Raw genomic sequence first — 14,499 nt, forward strand, 5'->3', positions numbered from 1 at the left:
CAGAGAGACAGACAGACAAGAGAGAGAGACAGATGGAGACAGAGAGACAGACAGAGACACCAAGAGGGGGGAGAGAGGAGAGAGACAGACAGGTAGAGATATAGAAAGAGACACATAGACAGACAGGCAGACAGGAAAGAAAGACAGACAGAGATATAGGGAGAGAGAGAGAGAGAGACTCATAGAGAAAAAAGACAGAGACACGGGGGAGAGAGAGAGGCAGGTAGAGAGACAGAGACAGACAGACAAGAGACAAAGAGAGAGGAGAGATAGACAGACACAGAGAGACAGAGACAGAGGAGGGGAGGGGAAGGAATAGGAGAGGAGAGCAAACTGCAAATATGAAGGAATGGCAATTCAAATAACAGAATCACTCCACATGTATGAGAAATCCCAGCCGAATGGAACACTACATTGCAAAAAGCCAATGGAGCACAAGGTGCATCCTAAAAATCTAAGCTTAATCATAAATGAACAAAGATGGAGCCGACAATGACAACAAAAGGCTTTTGGAGTATTCTTGATAAAATTAAACAAGCAAACAAAAGCCCAAAGGAGAGCTGATTATTTGACTTGGAAAAACCTCACACAACAGGAACATAAGGGAAATAGTACAATTATCAAGAAAACACTGTTGTTAAAAGAAAAAAAAGATTGAATTGTGGGTTAAAGAGGACTCATGAAGGGGAAAAAGGCCCCAAATGGTGAAAGATTTAAGGGGAAATTGAAGGAATCAGGAGAAAGGAAGAAGAGATGAATGAATAGACCACTCACTGTCCAAGTCTCTGAGTTCACTGTAAGTGAATAAAATATATGGAAAGAAGCAAAAATGGAAATTGAGCCCTGTGTGATGATAATGGCCAAACTTTGTCCTGAAGGCACAGGCCTCCCTCGATTGAAGAAGTGGAGGGCTATGGATGGAGAATATCATATGTACTGTCCAACACAGTTGAGTCTCTGGTTAACTTTACTGAACTGCTTTTTAAAAATCTTTGTTACAAGGGTTGACTTCTTGGGTAGGGTAAGTGGGAGGAACAAATTCAGAAATAAATGTGATAGAAAAGCAAAAAGTATCAATAAAAACAAGATAGCCTTTAAAAATAAATAAAATAAAATTTCCAGGGAGTGGTCATGAGTAATTGCTGCTGAGTACATTCTTGGGTTAGGCATCTTCCTTTCTCTCAGATTATGAGTCTTGGTGGAACGGTGCCTGCATCCATAGTCATGGCTTCTGCAAAGAGAGTCACAGAGTCACACTTGCCCCTTCCTCACCCCTCAGGGTCATGGGACTCGTTTCATTTCTTGGGAAAGATGCATTGATTTCTTGCTGACAGGATGCTCCTGTGACTTTGAACTCCCAAACAAGAGACTCCCTTTCCAGAAGGAGGGACTGCAATAGGGAATAAGAAGAAAATTGAACCTAGCTCAGAAGCAAGTCCAAGGGCTAATGGCATATGAGGAATTTAAGTACCTTTAGGGCCAGGACTGGTTTTTTGTGTTTGTACCTGGCACACAGTAGATGTTTTATAAATGCTTGTCAAATTCAAAAATACAATTCAAGAAATTAGAATCCCTTTCCTAAAAGAAAGCTGTCAATAGAACTAAAGGAGAAAATATCCAGGGCCTGCCCTCTCCTATTGCGACCTACAAGCCAATGGCATCTTCCAGCTAAACAAGCACTGAAAAGAATGAAGGGAGCAGGGAGATAGGGAGAATTAGATGGTTCAATTAGACAAGACAATTTTATTTGTATCTGGCTCGTTTAGTTTTCAGAGACAACTCTTTTCCTTGGGATATAACCTCTTCAGGTTCAAATAAAATCCCAGAAGAGTATGTTCTGGGGTCTGTCTATCTCTTCCCCCATTTCTCCTCAAAAGGAGTCCTAGCATAGATCCTTCCCAGAAGTCTTATGCATAGTCCGGGACTGGGGACATTTTTCAAGTTTGCCGACTTCCAAAAAGGAGTTTCTTCTCCACCTGTATCTAAAAATTTTTAAGTGTCAATTTTGATTCTTCAATTGCATTCAAGAGAAAACAAGGACAGGATGATAAGAGAAAAAAACCAAATACTTTGTCATAAGACTTTCTGGAAAGTATTCAGACATAAAAAATAAGGGATTAGATCCAAAAGGAAAAAGGGGCATACATAGGGTGTGACCTTTCCTTTGATGGGATTGTACATTGAGGAACTCAGATGCATGGTCATTGACCAAAGCAATGACATTTTCAATCTCTCCGCCCCCAACCAAAGAGGTTGAACAAAAACTTCACTAATTTTGATTTCACGTTGACAAGCTCCTGGAATGTCTCTAGAATAGGGTCACCTAGATAGAAGGGATAAAGAAAGGGTAAAGGATCTTCATCACGGAGAAGACGGAGGAGATTGGACTTACTGTTTTTGGTCTCAGAAGGCTGAACTGGGATGAGTAACAGAGCTCAGTAATAAGGAAGCAGACTTGGGCTTGATGTAAAGACCCTCCTAGCAATAATGAGGACTGTACAGAGATGAGATGAGTTTCCATGCTCCAGAATGGGTCTCCCCTCCTTTAAAGACTGGAAGTCCTCAAGCAAAGGCTAGATTTGACACCTTACTAGTGATGGGGGAGGGGAGATTCCTGGGGAGAATGACTTCTGAGATCTCTGCATTTTGAGATTTTTTTGTCATTGAAGTGAAACTTCTTTGTACTATTCTGGATAAAGGAACTTGTTAAGCAAATGAATGTCATATAGGATTGGGGGGGGACTATGAGATCTTTTTTCTAGGCATTTTTGATGCCTCTAAAATCCCTCCATTTATGCTAAAAAGGTAGCTAAGAATTATTACTTATGGGTCCCCTCAATTCTTTAAGTGCTGGGAGAAGTATGACTTCTTGCTGTGCATTATTATTATGTGTCTTTCAAAGTTATATTTTCTTTCTTTTTTTTTTTTGCTTTTTGGAAGGGCAATTGGGGTTAAGTGACTTGCCCAAGGTCACATGGCTACTAAGTGTTAAGTGTCTGAGGCTGGATTTGAACTCAGGTCCTCCTGACTCCGGGCCCATGCTCTATTCGCTGTGCCACCTTGCTGCCCCCAAAGTCATATTTTCTTATTAAATAACCTAGAATTCAGACCTCTCCCTCTCCATTTTTAAACAATTAGCACGATTTTACTGTATTGATCTGTTGCATTAATCTCCTATGACTCCATCTATTCTAGGATGAATCAATGAGGATGGAGAAGAAAGGGGATCAAATAGGGAGTGGTAGCTGGGGGGTGTTCTGTAGGACTTGGGGCAAAGATGGAATTTCTGACCAAAAATCTGATTCTAACACAAGGGCACATTTTCTTCCTCATCTCTATCTCCCACAGCTAAGCATGGACACATTGATCCCTTCATCTTCTCTGGAACTCATAGAGGCCCTTAAGAGGAATATTCTGCCCATCGACAGTTAAGTCAATGACCTCAAGCAGAGGGGCAATGATTAATCAGGGAGGTTTTACTATATTGTTCTATCTACTTCACTGTACCCCAAAATGCACTCGGGTCACTTATGCTATTCTTCTTGAGATTGGCCTCGATTTCCAGAGCTGGGTGGCTTGTTTGGGGCAAACACAGACTGTTTCGACTTTGGGGCCACATCAGGCAGTACATCTCCTTCCCCCATTAGGCTGCCATTGGAGAGCAGGGCAGATGGCAGCTGGTCACAGCTCTGTGGAATGTCAGGCGGTGGATTTTTCAGAGGCTTACTCAAAGCACTTTCAGTCTGAGGCTGAATACAAGTATCTTCTAGGCAGAGAACACTGAGGCCTGGCAGCTTCTATATCAGCAACAGGGAATGGTAGAGGGAGGGGAGAGAGAGAAGAGGAGAGGAGAGGAGAGGAGAGGAGAGGAGAGGAGAGGAGACAGGAGAGAGGGAGAAAGAGAGAGATAGACAGGGAGAGAGACAGAGAGAGAGAGAGAGACAGAGAGAGAGAGAGAGAGAGAGAGAGAGAGAGAGAGAGAGAGAGAGAGAGAGAGAGAGAGAGAGAGAAGAGGAAGGGAAGAGAGAGGGAAGGAGAGAGAGAGAGAAGGAACTGTGAAACATGAGAAACCAAACAGCACAGGCAGGTGCCTGAACAATTTTTTCTCACTGGCGCTTTGAACCCATGCTCCCTCCCCCCAAATGTCTCTACCAGTTGCTAAGGGGCTTCAAATTCCCATCCACAGAGATCTATTCCTTTGGGATAAGACACTTTACCCTAGAATACTTTTAAAACGCAACCTGGGGAGGGAGTGAATTCAGAACTCAAAACTGAAAAAAAAAGTTAATTAAAAAAAAGTCATTAAATAAATGAAATGAAAAATAAATAAATAAATACATGAAACAACCTGAAGCCAAGGTGGTGAAATACATGAATGTACTGCCACAAGTTGGAGTGACAGGACAGCATTAGCAAGCCAGTCACGCCTCAAGGCTCCATGGGAACAGGAAAGGACAAAGAAGCTTTAATAAGAGTTAGCAGGGAGCCATCGAAATGGTACAAAGGATGCTGGGAAAGGGGGGGAGGAATAAGGAGGGGAAAATCTCCCTCCTTCCAAATTCTGCCTTGAACTGGTTCTAATGTCCTGAATGGGGGGGGGGGGAATCTCTTCCAGTTTCAAGTCATCTTCCCCCAACTTCTAGAGAACAAGTTATTGGTGTTTGTTTTTTCCACTCCCATCAATATATCCAGAAGCTGAGGGGAACTGGGATCTGCTGTTCTCAGGATACATTTCATTTTCAGAACACAAACGGCGACTCGCCGTCATAATGAGCAGAAAGGCAGAGCTGATTCACTCCTAGGGGACAAAGAGCACGCCCTGAAGAATTCTCTTTCAGCAGTATCTTTCTCAACCCCCCCCCCTACACACACACACACACACACACACACACACACACACACACACACACTCACACACACTCACACCCTCCGCTTTAGTCTATTCTCCATCTTGGTTGCTCATCAAATGCTTGGAGGGCAATTGGGGTTAAGTAACTTGCCCAAGGTTACAGGGCTAGTTTTTTTTGTGTGGGTGTTAAGTGTCTGAGGCCGGAACTGAACTCGGGTCCTCCTGACTCCAAGGCCAGCGCTGGCCAGTGCTTTACTCACTGCACCACCTAGCCACCCCAAATGCTACATTTTCTAAAGAGATCTTTCAAAATTGGTCATTTGATACAGATTTCCAAGTTTTAAAATCTGCTGTAAAAGCTCTCAAATACTAGCTAATGATTAATGTGGGAAGGACAGGAAAAGGAACATCTATGAATTTTCCTTCAAGTAAATGATAACAATTTCACAACTTTAATCAGTGGAGTGGGGCAGAGAGGTAATATGGAATTATGGAGATAGACTTGGCTTTGAAGCCGGGGCAACTTGGGTTCAAATCCTGCTTCTTATATATACTGGATGCGTGACCCTGGGCAAATTAATGCTTTAGATAAATCTTTAAGATTCTAAGTTGAAGAGAAGGTACAGGGAATTTCCCCATCTGGGAGCTCCTTAAAGCAGCCAAGTTCTAAGTCCAGACTATCTGTAGAGTGGATACATTGCTACCTTACTAATATCACTCATGACTTTAGGCTAGCCAGGGGTGGGGAACCTGTAGCCTCCAGACCACATGTGGCCTTGTAGGTCTTGAAATATGATCCTTTAACTGAATCCAAAAGGAATATGTCCTGTAAACCTCGGACTCAATCAAAAGGCTGCACCCAAGGACCTAGAAGGCCACACGTGGCCTCCAGGCCAACATTCCCCACCCCTGCACTTGACCATCCCTAGTCATGGAGAATTCACTGCTTCCTAAGCAACCTCATTTTATTTATGTAACCATCTAATAAGTAAAAGTTTTTTCTTATACTGAACTGAAATCTTATTATAATTTTCGTACAATACTCCCATTTCCAATTATCTTCATAGAATTTAAGCTTTAAGTTTTAATCTTTAATTTCATTTATGCTTTAAGTTTTAATTTAATCTTCAACTTCATTTAAGCTTTAAGACCCTTCATCCATCCTTACAGATTGCCTTCCTTAGGACATTCTTGAGCTTGTTAAGTTTTCTAAAAACAGGGTTTAGACCTGGATGTATTCTAGACTTTCAGAAAAGGAAAAAGCAGAGCTAGCCTCTTCTTTCTGCCTGTGACTACTCTCTCCCAGGTATTATCCTTGTTAAGCCTTCCCTATCATGACTTTCCCCATCATGGTTTCGATATATCATGGGTTGGCAAAAAAATCAAACAGGAATTTTGAGGGAGTTTTGCAGAAGCCACAGATGACCCAGAGCCTATGACTACATACTTAACCCAAAGTTTACAATAAGCTATTGTAAACACCCCATAAAAGAAAAAGAGGGGCGGCTAGGTGGCGCAGTGAATAGAGCACCAGCCTTGGAGTCAGGAGGACCTGAGTTTGAATCCGGCCTCATACACTTAATTAACAGTTACTGTCTGTATGACCTTGGGCAAGTCACTTAACCCCAATTGCCCTGCCCTCCAAGACAAATAAAAAAAAAATCAGACTTCTTCTATGATATGAAAGGAGGGTCAAAACTTTTGTACAGATAGCAGGGGTACCATGCCCTTAACCCCTGTGGCGTGGAATGGACAACTGTCTTTCTACATCTGACTTTGGGGTGGGGGGAGACAGCTTCTTTATTCAGGACACCACAACGCTATTATTAGAATAGGCTGGGACAAAATTAGCTTTTGGGGATGCCAAGTTGCCTATGTAACTCACACTGAGCTTAGTACCCACTAAAACCCTCCAGCCTTTATCACATGGGCTGGCATTGAGCCATAGCTCCCTCACCCTGTGCTTGTCCAGTTAATTTTAGGAACCCAAGTATGGGACTTTACATTTCTCCCCATAGCATTCTATGGGAGCTTAACTGATGTGAACTTGGCTGTGATACCTAAAGTCACTTAAAATTCTGCATAAAAAGGTGAATCCAGTAGGCAGGTTGAGCTTCCCACATGGACCAGCTTAGGTTGAGGGAGCAACCTCAGAGCTGGGCTGGCCATGCTAACTGAGGAAGGAAAAGAGTCCTTATCTTTGGAGGGCCCCCAGAAACTCACAGTCTCTAAGTGTGTCATGTCTTCCTCCATCTTTCCTTGCCGATTCAGAAGATGGAGGAGATAGTCCAGCGTGCTCTGCTTGGGGTGCATCCCTTTGTCAAAACGATGATACATTCCACACCAGAACCTTCATAAGCACAAGAAAAGGAATGAGAGGAGCCAGTCATACTGGGGCAGAAGGTCACTGCCCTTTTCTCCATACCAACTTCCACCCACTCAAAACAGCCATCGAGGAAGGTCCCAAACAGAAGTGAAAAGGAAGGCATTTCAACAAAACCATGGCTAGGACACAAGATATCTCCAGGAAAAAAATATTTCATTCAATGAATATTTCTCTTTTAAAACAGTTTTCTTGATGCCTTTTCTTTTTTTATATCACATTCACTCTGAATAAATCCTTTCTTCCTTTTCTCCTACCCAGCAAGTCATTCCTTTTAAAAAAAGGGGGGAGAAGTATGATAGTGCAGCATTCCACACCCATGGTCCCTCACTTCTGTAATGGAGGTAGGAGCATTTTCTCTTTGCTTTTTGGAGGGCAATTGGGGTTAAGTGACTTGTCCAAGGTCATAAGGCTAGTTTTTATGTTAAGTGTCTGAGGTCGGATTTGAACTCAGGTCCTCCTGACTCCAGGACCGGTGCTCTATTCATTGTGCCACCTAGCCACCCCAAGAGGTGCATTTTCTCACCTCTTCTTCAACATTTAGGGTTTTGCCCTCCCTTTATATTGTTGCAGTTTGAACAGTGGTGCCATACCTCGACTCCAACACCACAATACCATTTTGGTCTTCTTCAAGAACAAAAGATACCAACCAACATTTTTACAGTCATAGTACCAAGAGAAATGATGATTTCTCTCTTGGATTATTATTATTATTATTAATTATTGAATTAGGACCAATATTTTTTCCCTTTTCTACTACCTCAGCCAGAAATCAACCAGTGTGGGCAATCTTTCTCAATGACTTGCGCAGCCTGGATGGCTGAGATCTAATCAAAGGCAGTAAAAGAAATTCTAAGTTTAAGCTAATGAGGGCATTCTTGCTCATTATGTTGACTCACACAGGTCTGGAAGAAGGTTGATTCTCCCTTTTTGTTGGATAGGTGATATGGAAATTGTAGTCTCTTTGACCAAGATGTTGAGTGATCCAAGCCACATTCCCTAAGATCCTCATTGTAACACAGCCCAGCCTTTCATTGTAATATTCACTTTTTCATTAATTATTGGCCAATCAGAGTTGATTGCCACGGTCAGGAAGCCCGCTGTCATGAGGGGTCTTTGGTCTAAAAGAAACGGCAAGATGGCCATCCTTTTATTAATAAACATGTTGGCATCAGTAATAAAATTATTAAATTACCCATAAACTATGTCTCTCGAACTTTTTAAACATCAGAGTACATATTTTCTTGAATTTGCTTTGTTGAAACTCTGTATTAATTCCCAGAAATCTTTACAAGTTTCTCTGAATTCTTCATGCTTATCATTTCTTATGGCACAATAATATGCTATTATATACAGGTACCATAAAGCAGCTAGCTGGTTTACTGGATAGAATATTGGACCTGGAGTCAAAAAGCCCCAAATTAAAATCTGGCCTTAAATATTTATTAGTCGTGTGAGACCTTGGCCAAGTCACTTAACCTGTTTGCCTCAGTTTCTTCAACTGTAAAACGGAGATTATGTGGGATGGCTAGGTACACAGAGAATAGAGCACTGGGCCTGGAATCAGGAGGACCTGAGTTCAAATCCAGTGTCAGACACTTAACACTTACTAGCAGTGTAACCTTTGGCAAGTCACTTAACCTCAATTGTCCTTCCAAAAAGCAAAAAAAAAAATGGAGATTACAATAGCACCTACCTGGCAGGGTTGTTATAAGGATCACATGAGGCTTAGCACAGTGCCTGGCACACAGTAGGTATTTCATAAATGGCTATTTCCTCTCTCCCTCATCATAATTCATTCATCAATTTTCCCAATCAATAGGATTCTATTTTGCTTCTAATTCTTTGCATCTGAAAAGTATTGCTATGTGCCCTCAAACACTGGAGCTATTAAAGCTTTAATAGCTTTAAACTGCACTCAAAGTTTGGGGAGACCCCAAATATGGGCCAGCATTTTATATGCCCAGAAAGAGAATCTCTGGGTCGAAGGCTATGCACATTTTAGTGGCTTTTTAGAGCATAATTCCAAATGGATTTCCAGAATGATTGTGGCTCACTAAACATTGATTAGGCACTGACCATTTGCACAAGCCCCATCCTAGGAACTGGGGGAAATACAAAATTTAGATAGGACAGTCCCAAACTTCATAGCACTTATGGTTTAGCAGAAGGATAAGATTAAAGCAACTCTAATACCCAATATACATGAAGATTGTGTTCAAGAGGCACAAAGCAAAGTGGGTGCTACCCAATTAGAGAGTTTGGGATAAGATCTGCTGAAGAATCAATACTGCTATCATGAATGCCCAACAACAAAGTATGCATTATTATTAAATGTAACTAATTCTGATTTAATCAAAGCATTAAATTAAATTCTGATTTAATCAGAGAAATAGGTGATAGATGCTCCAGGTTCTTTGTTTCTCTTCTTTTATCTGCTGTCTAGGCTATTCCAAAAGTCTGGGTATTTCTATGTAGTGCATTAAGCAGCTAGCCATACCCCAGGTTGAGCAGGCACTCAGAGTAGGCCATTGGGCTACTCTGCTAAGAGGCTGGGTAAGTGGAAAGGTTGAAATTACTGGAGGTAGAAAGATCAGGTTTCCCACCTCTGGTCTACCAACACTGTAATCCAAGGGTGGGGAACCTGTGGCCTCAAGGGCACATACGGCCCTCTAGGTCCTCAAGGGCAGCCCTTTGACTGAAGTTAAACTTCACAGAACAAATCTCCTTTAGGTCCTCAAGTGTGGCCCTTTGACTGAATCCAGACTTCACAGAACAAATCCCCTCTAGGTCCTTAAGGAAGGCCCTTTGACTCCCAGCTTCACAGAACATATTCCCTCTAGGTCCTCAAGGGCAGGTCTTTGACTGAATCCCAACTCCACAGAACATATCCCCTCTAGGTCCTCAAGGGCAGCCCTGTGACTGAGTTCCAACTTCACAGAACAAATCCCCTCTAGGTCCTCAAGGGTGGCCCTGTGACTGAACCCTAAATTTATAGAACAAATCCCCTCTAGGTCCTCAAGGGCAGCCCTTTGATTGAAGTCACACTTCACAGAACAAATCCCTCTAAGTCCTCAAGGGCAGCCCTTTGACTGAAGTCACACTTCACAGAACAAATCCCTCTAGGTCCTCAAGGGCATCCCTTTGACTGAATCCCAGCTTCACAGAACAAATCCCCTCTAGGGCCTCAAGGGCAGTCCTTTGATTGAATCCCAACTTCATAGAAGAAATCCCTTTAATAAAAGGATTTATTCTGTGAAAATTGGACTCAGTGGCACCCAAGGACCTAGAAAGCCACATATGGCCTCAAGGCTGACAGTTCCCCACCCCTGCAGGAGCTTACAATCTAAAGAGAGAGACAGTATGCAAACAAATATATACAAAAGAAGCTCTCTCCTCTCTTCTCTCTCTCTTCATACATACATACATATATGATAAATAGGAAATAGTTTACAGAGGGAAGGCACTAGAATTAAGAGGGGTTGGGAAAGGCTTCCTGGAGAAGATGGAATGTTAGTTCAAACTTAAAGGAAGTCAGGGAGGTCAGTAGACCGAGTTGAGAAGGGAGAACATGGTGAGGAGGGGGGAAGAAAAACCAGAGAAAACATTTGGACAGAGAGATGGAGTGTCTTGTTTGTGAAACAGCAAGATCAATGTCACTAGATCAAAGAGTGCCTGTTGAGGAACAAAGTGTAAGAAGACTGGATGGGTAGGAGGGGGCTAGGTGATAAAAGACTTAGAATATCAAACAGGACATTTTGTATATGATCCTGGAGGCCATAGGGAGCCACTGCAGTTTATCGAGTACGGGAGTGACGTCATATCTGAGCTTTAGGACAAACACTCTGGGGGCTGAATGGAGGATGGTTTGGAATGGGGAGAGACTTGAGGCAGGCAGACCCACACTGTTACTGAATACCAACTTCACAGAACAGATCTCCTCTAGATCCTCAAGGGTGGTCCTTTGACTGAATCCAAATTTCCCAGAACAAATCCCCTTAATAAAAAGATTTGGTCTGTAAAACTTGGACTCCATCAGAAGGCTACACCCAAGGACCTAGAAGGCCACATGTGGCCTTGAGGCTGCAGGTTCCCCATCCCTGCGTCTAATCCATTGTCTGCATTAACATCTGAGCAGTTTTCCATATGTGCCAGGATGACTTAATCCTCTATTCAAAAAACCTTAGTGGTTCTTCACAGCCTACTGAACTGTTTCTACTGATGTGTTTCATTGTTCTGGCCTTGTCCGTCCTCTGCAATCTAGCCCTGTCCTATTTCTCCAACCATGTATCTCATCCTTCATACATTCTGTGTTCTGCCTGAATGGATCTCTCGTCATCCTTTCCTCCCACTCCCTCCCAAATTCCTATCTTTGCTCATGTTGGCTCCATGCCTACCTAGATTGTGGGCTCCTGGTCCTCCATTTCTGTCTGCTGAAGTCCTTTCCTCCCTCTTTAAGGCCCAACTCTCAGAGATTACATCCTCTAAGAGCAAGAGCTTGTTCGTTCTGATACTTTCTTATCTCTGTGTTTCCTCCTCCAATGTTTCAGAGCACTTTGCCTGTATCTCTCCTTCACCTTCTGTACTCCTGCCTGTATCTAATAGTTATCTCCTTGAAGCTTACTATTCTTGGTCCTATCCATTCATAGCACCCTCCAAACATAGTAGGTATTTAATAAATGTTTATTGAATTAAGATTACTTTTTTTTTGCTTTTTGGAAGGCAATTAGGGTTAAGTGACTTGCCCAAGGTCACAGGGCTAGTAAATACTAAGTGTCTGAGGTCAGATTTGAACTCAGGTCCTCCTGAATCCAGGGCCAGTGTTCCACTGGGCACTGTGCCACCTAGCTGCCCCTTAAAATTACTTTCAAGGCTAAAAGTATATATGTGGATTTTTATTTGTTGTTGTTCAGTTATGTACAATCCTAGGTGACCTCATGGACTTTTGTCCATGGGGTCTTCTTGGCAAAGGTACTGAAATGGTTTGCTATTTCCTTCTCCAGCATGTCTCCATTTTATGGATGAGGAACTGAGATAAATCGGGGTTAAGTGACTTGCTCGAGGTCACAGCTAGTTTTAGTCGGGATTTGAACCCAGGTCTTTCTGGCTTCAAGTCCAGTGCTCTATGCACTGCACCACCTAGCTGCCCTTAATGGATTTCCATTAGCCATGGCTAATTTGGTCCAGAGATAAATTAGATGTATCTGCAGATTCGGAGAGTTCTTTAGTGGAAAGTCTGAGCATCCAGATCAAGCTGCCAGCAGTAAGATTTTCAATACGGTCCCTGAGTTCTGCTTCTTTATATGGTTGACTTGTGGACCAAAAAAGTCAATTTCCATATATTTTCCTTTCTTTTTTGAAAACTTTTTTTTGGAGATGGGCCTCTGTATCTTGCTCAGGCTACCCAATTCAGGGGCCCAGTCCTACTTGGCACAGAAGCTTTGACCAGCCCTGTTTCTATCCTGTGCCAGTTTAGTCAACTATAGTTCAGGTCTCCACCAGCCTCAACTTCTTCCCAAGTAGGAGTTCCAGACATGTACCACCATGTGTAGCTATCCTCTACCCATGTGGAGCTATCTTCCATGTTTTTTAGCTCCCTGTTTATCTTTTCCCAACTCTCTGGCAAGATGGTACTAAGGGCAAGCTGGAAACTAACAAAAAGTAGCCAAATAATAACAAAACCAAACCTCATCATCTTTATTCTTCTTACTCTGACAGGAGAAGAGGAGAAATGCAGCTTAGGAACTTACTGGAAGCTGAAGGGTAAAGTGTTGGGATGAAGTACCCCATAAGCAGCAATGCCCTTGTACAGTGGGTTTCTGAACTCGGTCTTCTTCTGTAACAGGAAAGGCCACAAGGAATGGGTCCTCTCAAAGATTCTGTTTAAAAACAAAAGCGACAAAGGCCAATTGAACTTGTGAACCAACCAAGTTTCGTAAGAAGTGATACAACTCAGGTGAAGGGATGGGTAAGGGCAGACAGGGAAAAACGGTGAGAGCTATCATGGCTGGGAAAGCTTATTCATGACAGGTATTGTGCAAGTGCCCAGCTCTGGTACTTACTGGTCATATAACTTGGGACAAGTTTTTAAAATGCCCTAAGTTTGAGATTCTCTGTCTAAATATTCCAAGGCAGGTCTTGTAATTGATGTGGATATTGCCTCCAATGAAGTCCATGACAACCTGTCCCATACTTGTCAATGTCTCTGAGTCCTCCCATCAGTTCACTCTGGAGCTTCCCACAATGCCCTGGGGCCCCTTCCTTGATGTCTCTTGGCCTCAATGAGATATAAGTGTCTTTGTTCCTGCCACATGACCAGTCAATTCTTTTTGACCTTAGATTTTTTTGATTGCACTCACTACTCCATCTCTCCTAGTGCCTCTGCACACCCACCATGTACTCTTTGGGTGATACTAATTTTAATATCAATTTAACAAGCAAGTACTATGTTCCACATACTGTGCTAAGTGCTGAGATTCAAAGAACACTGTGCTAAGTCCTGAGATTCAAAGAACACAAAAAGCCTTCTTTGTCCTCAAGGAGTTTCTCTTTAACTTGAGAGATACAACTTGTACCAAGATAAATAAATATTATAAGATACAAAGTAATTTCTTTGGCAGAGGCACTAACAACTGGGGTGATGGGTAAAGACATTTTGTCAGACTAAATCTAAATTTAAACTAAATCTAAACCTTGAAAAAAATTAAGGGTTCTAATAGTATTCCAGGCATGAAGTACATCAAGGCACAATGGTGGGTGATGGGATATCACAAATAAAAATACTGGTGTCAAACTCAAAAAAAAGCTAATCCCTGTGGATTGCATATCGATTTAGAAAAACCACAATTATCTATGTCTTATTGTATTTGTATTTATTTTGTTAAACATTACATTTTAATCTGGTTCAGCCACAAAGGCCACAAATTTGATACTTCCGATGTACAGTAAATAGGAGTAGGTCAGTTTGGCAAGAAGAGAGTACACTTCCCTGGAACAAAAGATTAGATCCACATCCAGAAGGGTTTTAAAGGCCAAGGAGGAGTTTTACAATTTAAAAGTGCCTATAGCGACTTACAGCCAAATACTGCCACCAGTAGAAGAAAGGCAGAATGTCATTTCAGAGAGATATGTGAGGTCATTAAATGAACTCTGCACATTTCCAAAGCCAATTCAGCCTGCTGCTCTCTTCCTCTGTATTTCTGCAATGTTTGCCCACAATACGTATCATTTCCAGATGACATTGTGTTGGTGGCACCAATCCATGGAC

The 14,499-nt window shown here is 42.3% G+C and overlaps 1 protein-coding gene across 5 annotated transcripts in view; it reads right to left on the minus strand.

The window, feature by feature from the left end:
- Positions 1-949: 949 nt before the first annotated feature.
- The window catches only part of LOC138176501 (phosphatidylinositol-3,5-bisphosphate 3-phosphatase MTMR8-like), a 49,415-nt gene continuing 35,865 nt past the window's right edge, over positions 950-14,499 (minus strand). Inside the window, exons 12-15 of one of the 5 annotated variants that reach the window (XM_069107281.1) lie at positions 12,983-13,111; positions 7,073-7,199; positions 3,728-3,797; positions 950-1,231 (exon numbers count right to left, since the gene is read on the minus strand). In XM_069107281.1, coding sequence (XP_068963382.1) covers positions 1,182-1,231; positions 3,728-3,797; positions 7,073-7,199; positions 12,983-13,111 — 376 coding nt within the window. In that variant the 3' untranslated portion in view covers positions 950-1,181. Of the gene's footprint in view, positions 3,798-4,449; positions 4,799-7,072; positions 7,200-8,222; positions 8,354-12,982; positions 13,112-14,499 lie in introns of those variants that run through there. The other 4 variants (XM_069107282.1, XM_069107280.1, XM_069107283.1 and 1 more) reach the window with 4 other exon arrangements.

Source organism: Petaurus breviceps, unplaced genomic scaffold (assembly GCF_028583685.1).
Source record: "Petaurus breviceps papuanus isolate PSGF00001 unplaced genomic scaffold, PetGlider_PUasm1.0 89763, whole genome shotgun sequence".
Taxonomy (NCBI): domain Eukaryota; kingdom Metazoa; phylum Chordata; class Mammalia; order Diprotodontia; family Petauridae; genus Petaurus; species Petaurus breviceps.